Raw genomic sequence first — 19,437 nt, forward strand, 5'->3', positions numbered from 1 at the left:
CGAAGCAATCATATGGGTTCTCAAAAGGCATTGAGGGTTAATTATATCAATGCTTTTGTTTCACTTATAGGGCGCTACTACTACTTTAGATTGAGGAAAAAAATGATAGCTTACATTTTGGAAGAAAATACTTTCAAAAAGCTGTGATTCCTAACTGTGAGTTATATTTGGGTAAAAAAGGGACAATTTGGATTCATTGGAAGAGTTTGGTGGTGGGGTCTACTTTTCAGGTAAGAATACAGTTATCAATTGGATGAATGCTATTATACAATTTGTATCCAATGGATATGTTTAATATGTGGCATACACACTGATTTTGAAACTAATCATGATTACATTTTTTCTTATAATTTCTATGTTTTGCTTGTGATTACTTATGCTATGCTAGGCTACTCGAACTTGACTAGCTGTTTCAGCCACCGTTATGAGACCCAGTGCTTTTTCCTCCTCTTTCATGTGGAAATGGAGGAATTGTGATGTGTTACTTGTTTGTGTTGGTTATGTGTGGTTAGTAGGGTGTTTAGTTATAAAGTGGTTTATGTAAGTCAGTGTAGAAGTAAACTGGTTCGATTTAGGTAGATCGTTGTGTTATTAAATATACATAGGCCAGTGTGTCACAGGGCTCGCGAGTGGGGGTGGGGGTCGATTATCATTGCTCTGCCAGAGCATGGCACTTTCGATACAAACAGCACAATCGGGTTCTTATCCCTTTCACATGCCAGGTATATGGTGCCCACTCCCCATAAATTGTGCTGGGTTATGACTCCTACCTTCCATGCACCTTGGAAGGCAGTTTGGGATCACAGACTCGTCAAAGCACACAACGAAGACTCCGCAGCTGGTCCATGTGGGTGCCACCTTCCTGAGCCCTCCTACGCCAGAGCCATCTGGGCACTGCCCTTCTAAGGAGATGCCTGCTTATCAGATACCTGGGGAATATGCCTGCTTATGGGATATTTGAGGGATATGCCTACTTACAGGATACCTGAGGGATTATGCCTACTTATGGGACACCTAGGGGATATGTCCACTTATGGGATACCTGAGAGATATACCTATTTATGGGATATCTGAGGGATAATGCCTTATCTGAGGGATATGCCCACCTGTGGAAACCTGAGGGATATGTCTATTTATGGGATACCTAAGGGATTATGCCTACTTTTAGGGGTACATGAGAGATATTTCTACTTATAGGATACCTGAAGGATATGCCTACTTATGAGATACCTGAGGGATATGTCCACTTGTGGGATACCGGAGGTATTATGCCTACTTATGGGATACATGAGGGATATTTCTACTTCTAGGATACCTGAGGGATATGTCCACTTATGGGATACCTGAGGGATATACCTACTTATGGGATACATGAGGGATATTTCTACTTCTAGGAAACCTGAGGGATATTTCTACTTCTAGGATACCTGAGGGATATGTCCACTTATGGGATACCTGAGGGATATACCTACTTATGGGATACATGAGGGATATTTCTACTTCTAGGAAACCTGAGGGATATGTCCACTTATGGGATACCTGAGGGATATACCTACTTATGGGATACATGAGGGATATTTCTACTTCTAGGATACCTGCGGGATATGTCCACTTATGGGATACCTGAGGGATATACCTACTTATGGGATACTTGAGGGATATGCCTACTTATGGGATACTTGAGGGCTAAGGCCCCGGCTGAGCACATGTCAGATAGTGGAGTACCGGAGCGAAGCCGATCCCATGGCTCTGCACTCCTACCTGCTGGGAGATCTGGCCACCGCGAGGTAATGCTTAGAAGCCGACCCTGCAGCACTCGACCACAGATCATCTATGAAGCGAGCTGTCCTTCTCAATCCAGCGCCTTGTGGCATCTGTGCTAGAGCAAGCACTACAGATCCTTTAAGAATGAGCTACTAAGATACAGGGTCTCATCTGAGGTTCTACGTCCCTGCTCTCTGGACCCACTAGCTCCTCCAATAGGAGTGGGAGACTTGTAGCACTATACCAGAAAACTGTTCTTTTATCAGTGCAGAGTGCACCGCCTTTAAAGTTCCGAATCTTGATTTGGCACCTTTAAAAAAAAAAAAAGATTGGGGCTTTCACTGAAAACGCTTTCCACAGGAAGACTCTCGCACCCGTGGCAGAACCATGAGTAGGTGCCAGTGAAGGAACTGTCCACGAACACAAGATTGGGGCACTCCTGTGAAGGAACAGCCAGCAGAAAGACTTCAGCACCTTGGACAGACCCGCCACTTCAGAAGCTGTCACGAACAGAGGTCAGCACCATGGACAGTACACAGAAGCGCGGCCACAGAGGAACTGTCCAAAGACACGTCAGCACCCTATTCAAGCCACTGCCAGGCAGCGCACAGTTCAGAGGCAGAAGTCAGCACCGTGGGCTAGGGTGACCAACCGTGCGTAAATTTCACGGACCGTCCGTAATTTGGACCTCACGTCCGTTGTCCGTGAGCATCCCTTTTACGGACGCCGTTTGTCCGTAATTTTGGCCGTCACAGGGAGCAGCTCTGCTCCCCTGTGAGAGGCCTCACCCCCACCCCCAATGGGGCCACCTCGCACTCCTCCTGGAGCGCAAGAGCAGCCCCACCTGCCGATTGTCATTCTGTATGCCGGGTAATTGCCACATACTGAATGTCAATGGGGCAGTCTGGGCTGTTAAAGCATGTGGCGGCCTCCTCCGGCCTCAGTGTACAGCAGGGCATTCTGTTAGATAACCGTAAAACGCCCATGCTGCAACGTTAGAAACAGTTTATATAAAGAAGCCTGTGAAACAAGTTAAAAAGAACGGGATATCCTTCTTTCACTGTCTCATCATTTTAGAACTGAAGTATTTTCAATATTATATTCAACAAAACCATGGTTGCTGCATTTTTATTTTAAGCAACTAACAACCATTGACAAAGCCAATAGCACTGGCCTGTTGGTGTAATGATACTTGCTGTATTATATATCTGGATGCAATGACAGAAACAACATAATACCAGTCGGGCGGAACACTATGCTAAGCGCAGATTTTTAGTCTAGGTGTTTTAAACCACGCCCTTAATTACATTGAACACCCCCTTTGAAGAGACCCCCCCAGTTTTTTACACCACTTAAAGCCCTGGAAACAACACCATGTCACAGTCACCTCACATCCTGGCACTGTGCATCATGCATGACTCATGACTTCTACGTTTTCAGACTGCATATGTGCAGGGGCATAGTGAACTCTCCCCCACCCCACCCCACCCCTTGCTTTAGAAACTACAGCAAGGTGAAGTTCTTGATGGGCCTCTTCTGTCTGCAACTCTGCAGACACAGGCTTAGCTCATAATGTGAAAAGGTGGGTGAGCAAATAAGTGAAGGAATGTGTGAATGGCTGGATGGATTGCTGAAAGGATGAATGGATGAATGAAAGGGTTAATGGATAGATAATGAAAGAAAGGATGGATGGATGAGTGAGTGAATGAGTGGAAGTATGGATGAGAGAAAAGGTAAATAGATGGATGTATGGGTGGAAGGGTAGATGGATGGGCAAAAGGGTGGATGGGTGTGTGAAAGGATGGATGGATGGATGAGTGAAAGGGTAGATGATGGGCGAGTGAATTGGTGGATGGATGAGTGGATGGATGGATTGATGAATTAATGGGTGAATGTGAATGGATGGATGGATGAGTGAAAGGGTGGGTGTAAGGATTGATGAGTGAGTAAAGGAGATAGATGGACAAAAGGATGGATAGATGAGTGAAGAAGTGAAAGGGTGGATGGATGAGAGAACGGATGGATGGATGGATGGATGAGTGAAAGGGTGGATGAGTAATAGGATCAATGGATGGATTCATGAATGGATGAGTGGGTGGGTGGATGGATGGATAAGTGAAAGGGGGATGGAGAGAGAAAGGGAGGATGAATGACTGAAAGGGAGAATGGGTGGAAGGATAAGTGATTGGGTGGATGGATGAGTAAGTGAAAGGATGGCTGGATGGGTGAAAGGGTAAATGGCTGGATGGATGAGTAAATAGATGGATGGGTGGAAGAGTGGATGGATGACTGTACGGATGGATGGAGTGAATGGGTGGGTAGATGAATAATGGATAAATAAGGGAAAGGGTGGATGGAGGGATGGATGAGTGAAATGATTGATGGAAGGATACATGGTGGATAGGTTTGCAAATGCTTGATTATGTTTGGATATAGATGGGCACATAGATGGAAGGACAGAATGAATGGTGAAAGACTGAATGATAGATAAAAGAATGATTACACCTTGTAGCACCCATTATCTTAACTAACATTTCCCATACATTGACTTTCATGTTAATATGAGTCATTGTCTCTATATAATGTGTGTGTGATGTAACGCACTCCGACACCCTGCCCTACATACTTGGGATGAGTAACACTATGAAAGAAATTAAATACACATGAGAGACGGTCTATGCGAAGATGGGGGGCACCACTGGAGGGTGGTTGTTACGGGGGGCTGGCACTGCAAGGTTCCTTGTATATCCAGTAGTTTTCAATCAACAATAAAAGCGGCCTCACTTATATTCAGGTGTGGTTCACCATTGTCTGGTGACTAATGTACCTGCTGGAGCGAGATGCGAATTTTGAATCGTCTAAGGTAGAAAGCTGCGGGCATACTGAAAAACCGTGAAGTGCACAATTGTCTCAACCTAATTAATATAAACTTATTTGGACTTGTACTTATGTGGTTGTATATTTATTTACTTATATACTATTGCGCAACCTCCTCTGACGTATCTGTAAAACTTACATTTTGTCCTGAATTTTGACCTTTTGTCCTGAATTTTGTCCCTTTGTCCTGAATTTTTACACTCACCGTCCTGAATTTGCACCTATGCCAGTTGGTCACCCTACCGTGGGCAGAACTGTGAAGGGCTGCCACTAAAGGACCTGTCCACAGCCAGAGGTCAGCACCTTGGGAACCACAGTAAAGCCCTGCTTTTGAGGGAACTGCCAACAGACATAAGCCAGCATTTTGGCTGGTAAAGCGAAGCACTGTCTCTGCACGCACTGTCCACGGACACAACAGCGAGGCTCTGCCGCTGCGGTAAATACCCACAAAAGTCATGACTTTGGACTGAACTAAGAGGCGCTGCCACTAAAGGCAATGTCCACACATGTCAGCGTCTTGAACAGAACTGTGACGCGCTGCCACTGAAGGCAGTATCAGCGTCTTGGACAGAACTGCGAGGCGCTGCCACTGTAGGCAATGTACTATACATGTCAGCATCTTGGACAGAACTGTGACGCGCTACCAATGAAGGCAACGTCCACAAGTCAGCATCTTGGACAGAACGGTCAGGTAGGGAAGTCCACAGGCAATCCTGTCCACCCTGCATACAACTACAGTGATGCCGCTGAAAGAATTGCCCACAGAAAGGTCTCAGCACCTTGGACAGGGCCTCTGGGTTTAACAACTGAAAAACCTTGGCGTCGGCAGATTTCAGCACCTCTGACAGAGACAGGAGGTTTTCGCGCTAAAGGAACTGCCTTTGGCATTACGTAGTCCACTGTTGAACGTTTCTCCCCTTTGTAGTCTCTCGTCCAGGAGGCCTTTGCCTCAAACTATTTGAGGTAATTTATTTTGAATGGTTCGCCTTTTTATTGTGAGCACTAAGATTTTTTAAATGATCCCTGGCTGAATAACCAACCATTTGGTTTTTATGACGCTGGATTGCATGTCACTCCAGGCTACTGCCCTGGCCGTCATCCTGTGGGAAAAGACCCGGGAGTCTCGGCCGGGTCTATGGCTTTTGAGGAGCTCGGAAAGGCTCACATTTGAGCTGCGAGCTCTGGCTCGTGCCTACGGACCAATGAAAGCCTTTCCCGGCAGTAAGAGAGCGACACCTCTTCTGAGGGCATCACGTTGACACCTCTCCTGAGGGCACCGCCGTGACATCTCTTCCGATGGTATACCAGTGACACCTCTTCTCTATGTAACAATGCCATGTCTTCACCAAGGTGGGTGCCACAGGATGGCAGGGCTACCCCACAGAATGATAACAGACACCCCCCGCCCGCCGCCTGCTCCTATAATGGACGCTTCCTGAATGCATGAAAGGAATGCAGTGAACCCGCTCCCCTCCCCTCCCCTCCCCTCCCGGGCCCCTCGCATCTCCAGCCATGCCAAGAAGCATGAGTGTATTGACGGCATGATGCTCCCCTCCCCCTGCACAGTGGTACCCTCCACTCGAAGGTGCTGAGGAGGCAGAGATGAAATGGAGACTGTGGGTGCCTTCGCAAGCGGCGGTGGGGGAGGGAAGGGGAGGTGACAGACGAGGGGGCGGGGAGGAGGGGCAGAGGTGAAGGGAGAGAAGGGAAACCGGGGAATGAGAATGGAAAGGAAGGGGGAGGTGGGAGGGGAACGAACAATACCCGGGAAGACGGAACATCCAGAAGTGGAAAGCACCGGGATGTCCAGAATACCCGGATGTGCTCAATACTCAACTTGCAGAATACACAGATATGCAGAACACACTGATGTGCAAAATGTCTAGCTGTGCACAATATACACGACGTGCAAAATATACAGATGTGCAGAATATCCGGGTGTAAAATACCTAGATGTGTGCACAATCCAGAAGTGCCGGATGTGTAAAGAGCAGAATGCGTGGCACGCCGAATACCAGGAATGCGGAATGTACGTGAGCAGCATGTCCATCTACGCACAATGGCCAGATGTACGGGCTCTGCAGTCGAGCAGTGTGCTGGGAAAGTGCGGATCACTCAAAGTGTAAAAGATATGATGTGCGGAAGGCCCAGCTGTGAAGAATAACCAGATGTGCGGAATACAGAATGCGCACAACACCCACGTGCGCACACTGCACAATGCTGGGATACCCAGATGTGCCAAATGGCCAGGTGTGCAGAATACCGGAGTATGCACTTTATACGTGTGCATAATATTCAAGGGCGCGGAATATCCGATGGTTAATATACCAAAGCTTGAAGAATAACCGATGTGTACAATAGCACATGTGTGCACAGTAGCCAGGTGTGCACAGTGCACAAATGTGCAGAATACTTGGTGTGTACCATACCTAAAAATGCAGAACACACGTGTATAACATAGATGTGTTTAATTAAATGACGTGCAGGATACTCACGTGCGCAGAAAACGCGCTGGATTAAAGGTGTGCACAATGCCCCTCAATACAGAATACCTCGTGTGCAATGCATAGGTGTGCACGTTTTCTGAGGTGCACAGTACCCCGCTGTTCAAAGTACTCAGAAGTCCAAATGCTGAGATGTTCATAATACACAGACGTGCCGAATACACGTGCGTACAATACCCACATGTGCAGAAGAGCAGGCTACTGGAAGTGTACAAATGTCCGCTGTGCACAGTACCCGGATGTGTCAGGTGTACAGAATGCACGTATACAACACACATGTAGAGGCTCAGGGGTGCAGAATTCTCTGATGTGCGCAGTATCCAGATGTGCAGAGTACTCGTGTGTGATATACCTGATGTGTTGAATACTCGGGCGTGCAGAATTCTAATCCGTGCAGAATGCACACTTGCGCAGACAACCAGGATTTGCCAGACAACTGCAACACACAGATGTGCAGAATACTCATGTGTGTCCCATATACAGATGTGTAGAGTAACTGAAGGGTGCAACACACAAATCTCCAGAACACACAATGTGCTGAACACACGGATGGGAAAAATACCCCGATGTGACACACAGATGGATGCACAGAATATTCAGTGTTCCACAACACTCCATAACACCTACCAATGGGGATGACGAACAGCCAGATACCCGGGGACCCAACAGCGCCAAGGGCCCTTTGATGATCTGCGAGGTGACCCAAGGACTGGCATGTCCCAATGATATGTATGGTACCCTGATTTGGCATAGCCGCCTCAAAGATGTGCAGTGTAAATGCATGATGCCCAGACGCGAGGCAGGGTACCTCACCACTTTCACGATTCCCACAGCACCCACTGATGTGCAAGGCTTCCTGATATGCAAGCAAATCGAGCACACGTAGGCCCACTGGTGATGCATAAGGTACCCCAATGAAATGAGCTCTCTTTAAGGAGGCTTATAGCCCTTGGTGGTGTTTAGAACGCCCTTGGCACGATAAGAGCCCTTTGTGTCACAGAAGGCCCCCTGATGGTGCACAAGGTACCCCAAGGATGCACTGGGCTATCTGAGGAGGTATAATGCCTTCCGATGATTTACAGAGCCACTTGATGATGCATAGGCCTCCTGGAGATGCTTAGGGCTCTCTGAAGATGTGTAAGGCCCTCTGGTGATGCACAGGGTCCCCCTGATGATGCCTAGAGGCCATTAATGATGCACAGATCCTGAGGCCTAGTGCACGCTGATGATGCACAAGAACCTGTGATGGTAGCCAGTGTAACTCCAATGATGTGCTGAGCTATCTGAGGAGGTATAGGGCCTACTGATGATGTATAGAGCCACTTGATGATGCATAAGCCTCCTGGGGATGCTTAGGGCTCTCTGATGATGAATAAGGCCCTCTGATTATGCACAGGCCCCCTCTGATGATGTCTAGAGGCCTTTAACGATGCACAGATCCCCTGATGTCTAGGGCACAGTGATGATGCAAAGAGCCTCCAGATGAGGCCTAGGGCCTGCCGATGATGCACAAGCACCCCTGCTGATACTCAGCATACTCCAATGATGTGCTCAGAACTGTGATGACTTGTAGCACTCCCTGATAACGACTGTCCCTTTAATAATACACAGCCCCTAATGATCACACAGGCCCCAATTAAGTAATCAAGCACTGAATGAGACACACAACCCCCAGATCCTGCCCGAAGCCCTTAGGGTTGCACACACCATACCTTCTAGGCAGCAGGTCCTCCATAGGCCTGAGTGGGTCATCACCTCCTCGTTTTTCTTGCTGGTCTCGTTCTCGCTCACTGTCTTGGACTTGCAAACGCCCCGGGAGTAGAGCCAGTAGTCGGTGCCCACCGCGATGGTCATCAAGCTGAAGGCTGCGAATGCACCAACCGTGGTCAAGAGCATCTGAACACCTCTGTCAAAGACCCCCATGGTCCCTCATTCTACAGCGCCCTGGCCGCCCTCCTCGGATACCGATCAGGGCAGCGTGGGTACTAAAGGACCGTGCAGTGCTGGTATGTGTCCTTGCACGATAGGCACAATATTGTGCCCGCTGCCTAAAAGGCAAGTGCCCAACAGTGCTGGCAGCAGATTTCGAGGATAAAGGGGTTGCACGAACCAAAAACAATTGATCAATTAATCACCCCACGAATGGGAAAAAATCCAAGATCTGCTGCAGGGTTTTCGGGCAGCATCCACAGTGGATAATTGGAAGGCAAGTGGTTTCTCCGTTAATGTCCAAGCATAAGAGTTGGGTTTGAGTTGCTCGTCAAAGATATTTGGAAGATGATGGGTTGTTCTACTCTTGTTCAGAGTATGGAGATGATCAAGCACTGCAAGGTTGTTTGTTACAGATTCCAGGGTTGGTAGTTGAAGAGTTGAACAGTATGGCTTCAAGGTACAATATTGGGAAGTCAAAGGATTGCTCAATACAGCTTGTATAGGCTGAAGGTGAAGGGTTGCTCGGTATGACTTCAAAGGATGATAATCGCAAAATATGGGGTTGTTGGGTATGGATTTTGGGGTTAATAGGGGTGATACTCGGAAGATGAAGGCTTGTTTGGTATGGCTTCCAGGGACGATAAGCTGAAGGCAAAAGGTTGCTTGGTACGACTTCTCGGGTCAATAATCGAATCGCGAAGGCTTGCTGATAGGGCTGACAGGGACGATAATCGGAAGGCAAAGGGTTGATTCTTACTACGGTTTCCAGGGTTGATAATTGGAAGGAGGACGATGATCAACAGTCAGAGGCTTAGAATCACAAGGCGAAGGCTTGCTTGATACAGCTTCCAGGAACGATGACTGATGGGGAAGGACTGCTTGATACAGCTTCGAAGGGCGACAATCGGGACGCTACGGATGGCTCAGTGGTCCTTCAAGTGACAATAATCAGGAGGAAAAAGCTTTCTGGTTACGACTACCAGAGACGGGAATAGGAAGGCAAAGGCTAAGCTTGTTGCAACCACCAGATATGGTAGTAGGAAGGCTGAGGTTTGGGTGGCCAGAACGAGTTCCAGGGATTAAAATCGGAAGGCGACGGCTTGCTCGATACGTCTTCCAGGGACCTTATGGTAGGGACGTCTCCTTGTTTGGCCGAGGCAATGGCTTGCTCAATACAGCTTCCAGTGATCGAATCACAGGAGGTCCACTCGTTTAACGATGTATGAAATGGAGGTTTGTTCGTTTAGCTACGCCTTCCAGGGACCTTCTCGTGTTAAGATTTCTCGTACCGATGCGATGGGTGGCGAGCAGCAGCGTCCAGGGACGGTAATTGGAAGGCGATGCGACGACGAGGAAGCTCGACCTCAACCGGAAGAGCCCCCCCTCGCCGACGAGGAGGAATATATCGATGTCTCTGAATGTGCCTTCTGTGTGTCCAATAACAAGACCGGGGAGGGAGAAAAGGGCCCGGGCGCCCCCGCCACCGCACCCCTGCGGGAGAAGCGTCCGTCCGCTGCGTCTCGTCGCCTTCCGCTAACGCCGGCGAGCGTGGGGGCCCGTCGGGGGGCGCAGGGCCGCGGCGGCGGGGGGAGCTGGCGCCGGGCGCGGTGCGGCGCGGCGGGGTTGCCGCATCCTCAGCAGAGTGCGGCGGCGGGACGGAGGGACGCGCGGGGCGCGCAGCCGGGGGGCGCCCACCGAGCCCGGGCCACTGCCTGCGCCATCAACCGCCGCCGAGCTCCGACCTGTGGGGGCCCTTCCGAGGGTGGGAGTCCGCGATCCTTCAGGCGGCGGGCCTGATGGCTGCTCCGTTGTCTCGGTCTCGAGGTGCAGGAGCCCCCCTCGCTCTCTCCGCGCCGAGGGTGGGGGCAAGGGGCGGTGCGGCAGGATGGGTGGCGCAAGGCGCGTCCAGCTGAGAGGAAGGGGTGGCAGTGGCGCGTTAGGGCGCCTGCATCCTGCGGCGGAGGATGCTGAGGGCTGTGGTACCCAACGAGGTAGCTGGGGGATGCTGATGTACCCAATGGCAGGATGCGAGGGATGTAGTACTCAGTGAGGCACCTCAGGATGCTGATGTCTATGAAACCCAATGAGACACCTGCAGGATGCTGAGGTCTTTAGTACCCAATGAGGATGCTGTGTGTTTGTGATACCCAATAGGGCCGAGGCAGGATGCTGAGGTCTGTGGTACCTATTGAAAACACGTGTAGGATACTGAGGGGTCTAGTTCCCAATGAGACACCTGCAGGATGCTGAAGCCGGAGGTACCAAATGAGGCAGTTCTGGGATTCTAAGGTCTGTTGCACCTAAAGAGAAATATGCATGGATACGGAGGCATGGGGTGCCCAATGAGTAAGGGCAAGGATGCATAGGTCTGTGTTACCCAACATGACGGATGGAGGCCGCTTCATTATGTGGTACTCAATGGGGCATCGATGGGATGCTGAAATCCGTGGGAACAATTGAAGGAGTTGGAGGACGCTGGAGCTGTGGTATCCAGCGGCAGGGTGCCAAAGTTCTGTGTAACTCAATTAGACAGCTCGGTAGGATGCAGAGAGCTGGGGTACCCAATAAAATACCGGCAGAATGCTTGTGTTTGTTGTATTAAATGAGGACGTGGGGAGATGTTGAAGGCTGTGGTACTTAATAAGCCAGAAGTGGGAAGCTGAGATCTGTGTTAGCCAAAGAGAGTACTATGGTAAGCTGTCATATCCAACGAGACAGTTACAGGATTCAAAATTCTTATGCGCTCAATGGAACACCTGCAGGATGCCGAGGGCTGTGGTGGCCAACGAGGAAGCAGCACAAGATTGAACCCAATAAGACAGCAGCAACATGCTGAGGTTCCTGGTATTTAATGAGACAACTGAAAGATGCAGAGTGCTGTGGTAACCAATGAGGTAGTGGCGAGATGCTGAGGTCTGTTGTACCCAATCAGGCAGCTGTAGGATGCTGAGAGTCTGTGATACCCAAGGAGACACCCAGACGATGCAGAGGATGGTGATACGCAATGAGACAGAAGCACAATTCTCATGGTCTGTCCCATCTGAGAGATGAAAGGTCTGTGGTATCCAATGAGGCAGCTGGAGAACATCGAGAGTACATGATATCTAATGACAGCTTTGGAACAAGGAGGCATTTGGTACCCATTAAGACAGCAATATAATGTTAGGAGCTATGGTATTAAATGAGGCACCCATAGGATGTTTAGGTCTGTGATCCCCTTTGAGTCACCCCTGTGCCGAGACAGACTGGGAAACTTCCATTGCGCAGCGCACTGAATGACCATCTCATTGATGCCAAACTCTGAAGAGACATCTCTTGATGTCAAACTCTGAATGAACATCTCCTTGATGTCCAGCTCTGAAGTGACAGCTCCTTGATAATGGGCTCTAAAGAGACAAATTCCCTGAGCTGTGCCTAGTCAACAGATAACTGTTTGATGTTGATTTCTGTGGAGCTAGAGTTATAGCTCATTGAAGCCATGTTCCGTTTAAGCTCTTTAATTTCGAGCTCTCTTTCTTGAAAGGATAGCTCCTAGATTTGGAGTTTTGTGGCTCTAAAGGTATAGCTGCTTGAAGTCGAGCTCTGTGGATCTGAAGGGACGACTCTTTGATGCCGAGTTCTGAAGGGACAGTTCCTTCATGCTGAGCTCTGTGCATCCTGACACGACAGCCCCTGGATGTTGAGTTCTGGGGTTCTAGAGGGATAGCTCCTTGAAGGGGGCTCTGCAGATCTGAAGAGACGGCTCCTTGAGGAGGAGCTCAGTGTGCCTGAAGGAGCAGCTCCTGGATGTTGAGTTCTGTAGATCTGGAGCCACAGCTTCTTGAAGCTAATCTATGCGCATTAAAATGGACAGCTCCTTGATGCTGAGCTCTGAAGGAACAGCACTTGATGCTCATCTCTGTGTGCCCTGAAATGGCAGCTTGCTCAATATAACTCTGGGTCTTTAGTTTTGTAGATCTAGCGGCACAGCTACTTGGATCTAAAGGGACAACTCCTTGATGTCAAACTCTGAAGTGACAACTCGTTGATGCTGAGCTCTGACAAGATAGCACCTTGAAGTGGAGCTCTGAATAGAGAGCGCATCGCTGCAGAGGTCTGAAGACGCTGCTCCTTGATACCAAACTCTGTGTTCAATGGATAACTGTTCGATGTTGACTTCTGTGGATCAAAAGGAAAAGGTCCTTGAAACCACGCTCTGTGGGTTTGAAGGCAAAGCTCCTCGAAGCTGAACACCCCGTGCACCTGAGAGACAGCTCGTCAAGGATAAGCTCTGTGCGCATGTATGCTGAGCTCTGTTGTCTAAGGGAATAGCGCCTTGAAGTTGGGCTCTGCAATTATGAAGTGGCAAGCCCTTTGACGTCAAGCACTGGGTGCCTTTAAGAAACACCTTCTTGATGCTAAGCTCTAAAGAGGCAACTCATGATGGGGTCTAATAAGCGTCAACACCTTGACAATGGTCCCTGTAGACCTAAAGGACTGCGTGCCCTGATGAGACAATTCCTTGTTGCTGAGCTCTGTTGATTCAAAGATAGCTCCTTAAATATGGCTGCTAAAGAGGCAGCTCTATGAAGCTGACTGCTGTAGCCAGATTGCATCATTTTCACCAGTGCGGGGCAATCTTACACTTGTGCCCAGCAATCTTGGACAAGTGTAGGACAATTTCTCATTGATGGTGGGCAAATTTGCACAGGCCGGGATCCACCATTTGCACCAGTGGACTGGTTATAAAAAAAGCAGAGGACGCTTATATGACTGGCTCTAGGATGCTGGCCCTGGTAGGACAACGAGGAAGCATGGGTGGGCCAAGGAGATGCATGTTCAACAACATCTACTGGCAACATATGTCCAATCATGACATGTCTAAGAAGCAAAAGGCTGCTAGTTATTAGGAATGCCTAGCTGTAACTTCATCTTTGATAATTTACACGTTGTGCGCTGGCTTCTTCTATAGAAGAGTGTCGTCTTCAAGACTCTGTGCATCCACGATAAGGTCCTATGGACTTTAGGTCCCCTATTACTCCCTACTGTCCCCTTCATACTCTTCGTTTTTTCGCTGTCTTTCCGTTTTCCATCTATAAGATAAAAAAAGCTCTAACTGGTAGAAGAGCATTTTATTGTTCCACGAAGCTTTGCAATGCGCTCCCAATGAATATTAAATCAGAACCCAACTACTTGGCTTTCAGGGAAAGATATAACAAAACAAAAAAGAGACTCTTTGACCAACACTCTTGTCTCTGCCTTCTCCCACAGTGTCACGACACCCCGGCTTGGGTACTTGTAGCACTTTATAAAGTATTCATATCTTTAGCTATATAGGGTCTACTGGATAAGACAATGTGCCCAGTGTCCAATGTTTCCTGCAAACAATGGTACCAGAAAAGTGCAACCTGTGTCTAGTGGCCCCTGGGAATAGCTACAGGTGTTGCGCAATAGCTACTGGCCGCAGGGTCCCTGTCCTCTGGCCTCACTAGGCGTAGCTAAGTTGAGAGATTAACATATGAAGGAGAGATCTGGCTACTGTGTATCTCTAAAGAACAGGAGATGTGAATTTGGGCAGTACTATTGTACCATACAGTGCTTATTTATTTATTTCTGAGTTTTATAAAGCGCAAAGTAGACCCGGAGGTATCAGAGTGCTTTACAGAGTAAGCATAACAATACCATGAGGTATAACGAGAATAGATAAAAAAATATAGAGTAACCGTAAAAAAGGGCAAACGGCATACAATTTATTCAAGCAATTTTTATCGAAATAATGAACTCGTAGCTCCAGAGAAAATTTGGTGATAGAATGGGTGCTCAGAGAAGGTGTTTGTGAGAATTAAGAGTGAAAAAAGAAAGGGAGGGTTTATAGACCCAATTCTTCAGTCGTAGTTCCTAATCTAAAAGCCTGTCCAGCATATAAATACATGTATAGTATTTATCACATGTAGGGATGGCACAATTGATAGGTAACAATTGCCACTATGTGAATTGTCTTATCAATCCAGGCTTAATTATGGGGCGTCGACGTTTCAACCCAGCATATAGGAAGGGGCCACTGATTGCCTCAATCACGGGTCTTCATCAGGACTAGAAGAGTGAATGATAATGTAGCAACCTATGAAAAGGGGGCAATTTCAGTTTCTGGAAAAGAAATTATGAAAACCAAAATGTGTGTGTGTCTAATAAAAACATTAAGCTGCCCTCACCTGGAAGGGTCATCCAAATGTAACAATAATTGAAGGAAATAGAAGGCCTACAGGCTCAGCTTAAACAGGTGTAAATAATCCACCTAAAACACAATTGCAGTGCTTAATTTGTAAAATAATAAGTGCCAGGGCTCTGACCAGGAGGCCACTGCAGATTGTATCATCCATTGCCCAGTCATTGCAGCCAATGAAGGTACCGAAACCACCACTAACCATCTCTCTAGCCTGCAAGTGTAACAGTTCAGATTATTCCAGGCCCCCTAAGCTAAAGGAATGACTGGGGAGGCAGGTATTAGTACCTTTTTAGGTATATTGTAGTCATAAACAACCTTTGTTCTGCTCATCTCTAATTTCGATGAGCAGCGCCACCGTGTGTGAGACGGTCTTAAGTGGGATATTGACAATTAAGTGCCTGTGCAGAGCACCGGAATCCCATTAAGTGTCGGTGCTGAGCACCGGAAACCACAGGCTAAAATTAAGCACTGTTACCATAGCTAAATGGTTAAAATAATTATTTTCTACTTTTTAGAATGTAATTACAATGTACATTCAGTAGTAGTTTCAAACCTACACTTCGCATAAATTAAGTCCTACCTTTAAATAATTTATTCCCCACAACTCACTGAAATCACATCATCTCTGTGAATTAAATATTTCAACCAGTGAGAAGGCTGAAAATTCCAGTAGTATATTACTACCTATACCAGTATTATGTAATCCTGTTTCCTTTATGCATTTTACTGTTTAATACGCATGAATTATAAAATGTATAACGAATGACACATTCTCAAGTTATGGTGACATTTACAAAGCAAACACAAGAGAATAATGGACGGAGCGCTGAAACTTTTCAGACACTCACCCCCAGTCACAGATCTGGGCTGAATCCATCATCATTCTTTAGCTCACTTCGTCACCACAGTTCAGACCAAGCTATATGCAAATCAGTCTTGACCCTGTGCCTCATGGGAACAGTCCAGCCTGAACTGCCAAGCCAGGTCTTCCCTGAACCGAAAACAAGCATATTGGGGCCGGTTTCTGGGTAACACCCTTCATCAGCCAGGCTAGCTTGAATCCAGTGTCAAAGTGACATTTACAAACCACTCTGCCTCATGGGGCTTCAGGACGAGTTCCCCATTATCTCTGCAGGGAGATATCAGTGACGAAATGAACAATACCTAGCAATATCATCCGGTGAAACAACTGGGATTACAAATTATGTCCCCCTAAGTGGTGGGGAATATCGCGCAGACCCTGTAATACCAGGTCCAGTTCGGCTTATATTCCCCCCTTCTGGGGAAAATAACAGGTCCACATCTGTAAAACTTTACCACTTGCTTGGAGGTTTTTCTTTTGCTTCAGGGAATGAAAGGATGGGGGCAGGGGACAGCAGGACAGAATAATTCTTATTTTTCAGCTGGGGGGGGCAGGGGGAGCTGCTTCTGCTATCCCCAACATGGGGGGGGGGGTCACATCAGTGGCCTGTAGATGATTCCAGGTCCGGTGTCTTCATGGACATCATTTAAGGGTCATCAGGGGTCGCAGCTGTGGCCCCTGGCTTGCCCCTTGCTGCCCCTGGGACTGCCTTTGCAACCCCTTGCCTCAGAGGGCGCAAAATCAGTGCCTGGAACATTGAAGCAGCTCACCCTAATGGATGTTGTTTGGTGCTCCATTTTCCTAGTTTTCTGTTACATTTTTATTACACAAATAGTGAATAATATTATTCCCAATTAGTGTAAAAAAATGGAGTATAATTAGCTGGAATATGACAATATCCGACAGTTACGGCAAGTAAAAAATGCTTTTAAATGTATGTGGTATGCATGCTTGTAGGTGAGTGTGTTTATCTGAGAGAGTGCACAAATGTGTGTGTATGTTTAAGCATGTGAGGTTGTGAGTCAAAGAAAAGGTCAAATGGCGTGTGAGGTCACTTCCGCTACCCAAGGCATTTTGGTGAATTGGTGCCCATGGGTGTCGACAGGCCTATAATTATCGGATATAAATTTTAAGAACCCTTAAATTCGGGGCTGAAGACACTGGAAAACATATAGTTGTCTGAAACGGTATCTCCTCCTTCAAAAGGGCTACTGTTCCAGTTAACTGGTAAGACGGTGCACAGTTGGGTACATGTTACAAGAGCCCCAAAAAGCAAAATAACATTATGGGTGTGTGAATTATAAACTTTTCCTGCCTAGTTTTGTATACCCATTTTATTTCCTGCACAACCAAGGACAATACTGCCCTTCAGTGCTCCCTAAAATTTCGTCCTGAGACTTCCAGCATTGAAGAAGGGAGCTATGTGGGCTCAACAGAACCAGACAGGTACAGCTGGGTTGCTGCATGCTTCGGGCTCTCTGGCAGGGAGATTTTGGCAGCTGCACACTGGTCTTCTGGTGCTGCTGTCTTATTACTATTATTTCTTAAGTTGTACCTTTTCCCACTCTTGCAAACCTGGGGAGGTTTTAAAGCAGTATTTGTGAATCACTACTGAACAAAAATAGAAAGAGTACATTTTTTGACGTGACAACTCACTTCTGTGCTCTAAATATTTCTAATTCGTCACTGTCATTCATGTCATAGAAAGTTTGCAATGTGATGCAAGGCAACAGTAAGTGTACAGTAAAGCACTTAAATTATCATTAGAATACTGAAATACATCAATTAAGTTGCTTTAAAAAAACACACAATAGTGCTAAAAACAACCTTTAACTAATTAAGACCAATCAATAATTCACTCCATCACTCCTTGGATGTTTCATGATAGTATAGTGCTGTGATGAGCTTTGACTGAAAAAAGGTAACACTTTAATGTATCTGTATATGCCATAACTATATGCACTTTTTATATACTTTTTCTGGGGCAAAATTATTTTCAGGTGTGTAATTTTTAGGCCTGCCCATAAAATTCTGCTCCGCTTGCGGAGTTTGCAGAGTTCTTCCCACTCAGCGCAGCGAGTTCTGAAAAACATTGCAGAGAAGAGTTTTTTCCTGCCTGCACTCGCCAACAATAAGTAGGCAAGTGTGATCAACGAAAATCTCATTCCAGACCATGTTTTAGGAAGATTTCTCAATGCGGGCGGTCGCGGATGGTTACTAACGGTCATGTTGAGAAACCTTCGGTTCACGTTGAGGAAGCTGCCGCTCAAGTAAAACATCAACTCGAGCGGCAGAAAGAAGCAGCGCCCTCTTGCTCTGCACATGGGGCAGTTTGCGCTGATTTTACAGAGTGGGACAAACGCCCGGTATGAAAATCAGCCCAAACGGCGCAACATTACACACTCCATCACTTGCGGAACTCCACCCAGCGTGGCATAGTTTTTTGGTCACCTAGTGGAACTCCGCAAACTCCACTCAGGCCCAGTCATTTCACTCTTTATACTCTTAAAGTGTCTTTCAATGGAAGCACACATTCTGTTGTCTTTTGTTGTAGTGGAGTGCCAGAAGATACCCAACAGTACAACTGTGATTGGTTGAAGGCTGTGCTGGAATCAGCTTTCATCCCTGCTGACTTTACACCTATCGACCCAGGGACGTAGGAAACACTACATTTCTGGAGGGAACAAGGAAAAACTTTTGAACTTTCCAGTGACCCTTTACAAATCGGGCATTGTATGAGAGCCGTGCACTCTGTTAACCGAATACAATCGCATAGCTTTGTAGTTAAACATTGATAAAGGCAGGCATGTAGTCACAGTTTGCAAGTATGCTTTAATTGTTATTTACACTCACAAAGCAATTAGACCAAATGTGAAAAAACATGTTTTTGAATCTTATATCTTCATGCATCAAGCAAACAAAGGTGGTACGAAAAAAAGGAAGAATAACCTGAATGCTCTTCATGACATTCCTAAACCTCAAAATGAAATTGGACTAATATTGGAGTGTACACAGAGCTGTAAGAGCAGAGAAATATCCCCTTACTAAAAGTGGCATTTCTAAAATAGTAACATGAAATTCAACCTTACCAGAAAAGAGGATTTATCGCCATTCCAAAGATATAAAACATGACACAGCTACTTCTTTCTAACCAGGAATTACAGCTTAAAAGAGTGTATTAAGGAATTCCAAATGTTATTCTATGAGAGAAGTAAGCCTACCTACCTTGAGGTGACATGCGTAATAAAATGGAAGTTTAAGACTTGGCAAGGGGTTTTTAATACCAAGCTGAC

General features: G+C 47.0%; 1 protein-coding gene across 1 annotated transcript in view; it reads right to left on the bottom strand.

Annotated features, from left to right (window-relative positions):
- Positions 1 to 11,100, bottom strand: part of CACNG2 (calcium voltage-gated channel auxiliary subunit gamma 2) — a 323,387-nt gene extending 312,287 nt beyond the window's left edge. Inside the window, exon 1 of the mRNA XM_085601327.1 lies at positions 8,858 to 11,100. Coding sequence (XP_085457453.1) covers positions 8,858 to 9,068 — 211 coding nt within the window. The 5' untranslated portion in view covers positions 9,069 to 11,100. The remainder of the gene's footprint in view (positions 1 to 8,857) is intronic.
- Between the last annotated feature and the right edge of the window lie 8,337 nt (positions 11,101 to 19,437).

The sequence above is a fragment of the Triturus cristatus genome, chromosome 4_2 (genome assembly GCF_964204655.1).
Source record: "Triturus cristatus chromosome 4_2, aTriCri1.1, whole genome shotgun sequence".
Classification (NCBI taxonomy): domain Eukaryota; kingdom Metazoa; phylum Chordata; class Amphibia; order Caudata; family Salamandridae; genus Triturus; species Triturus cristatus.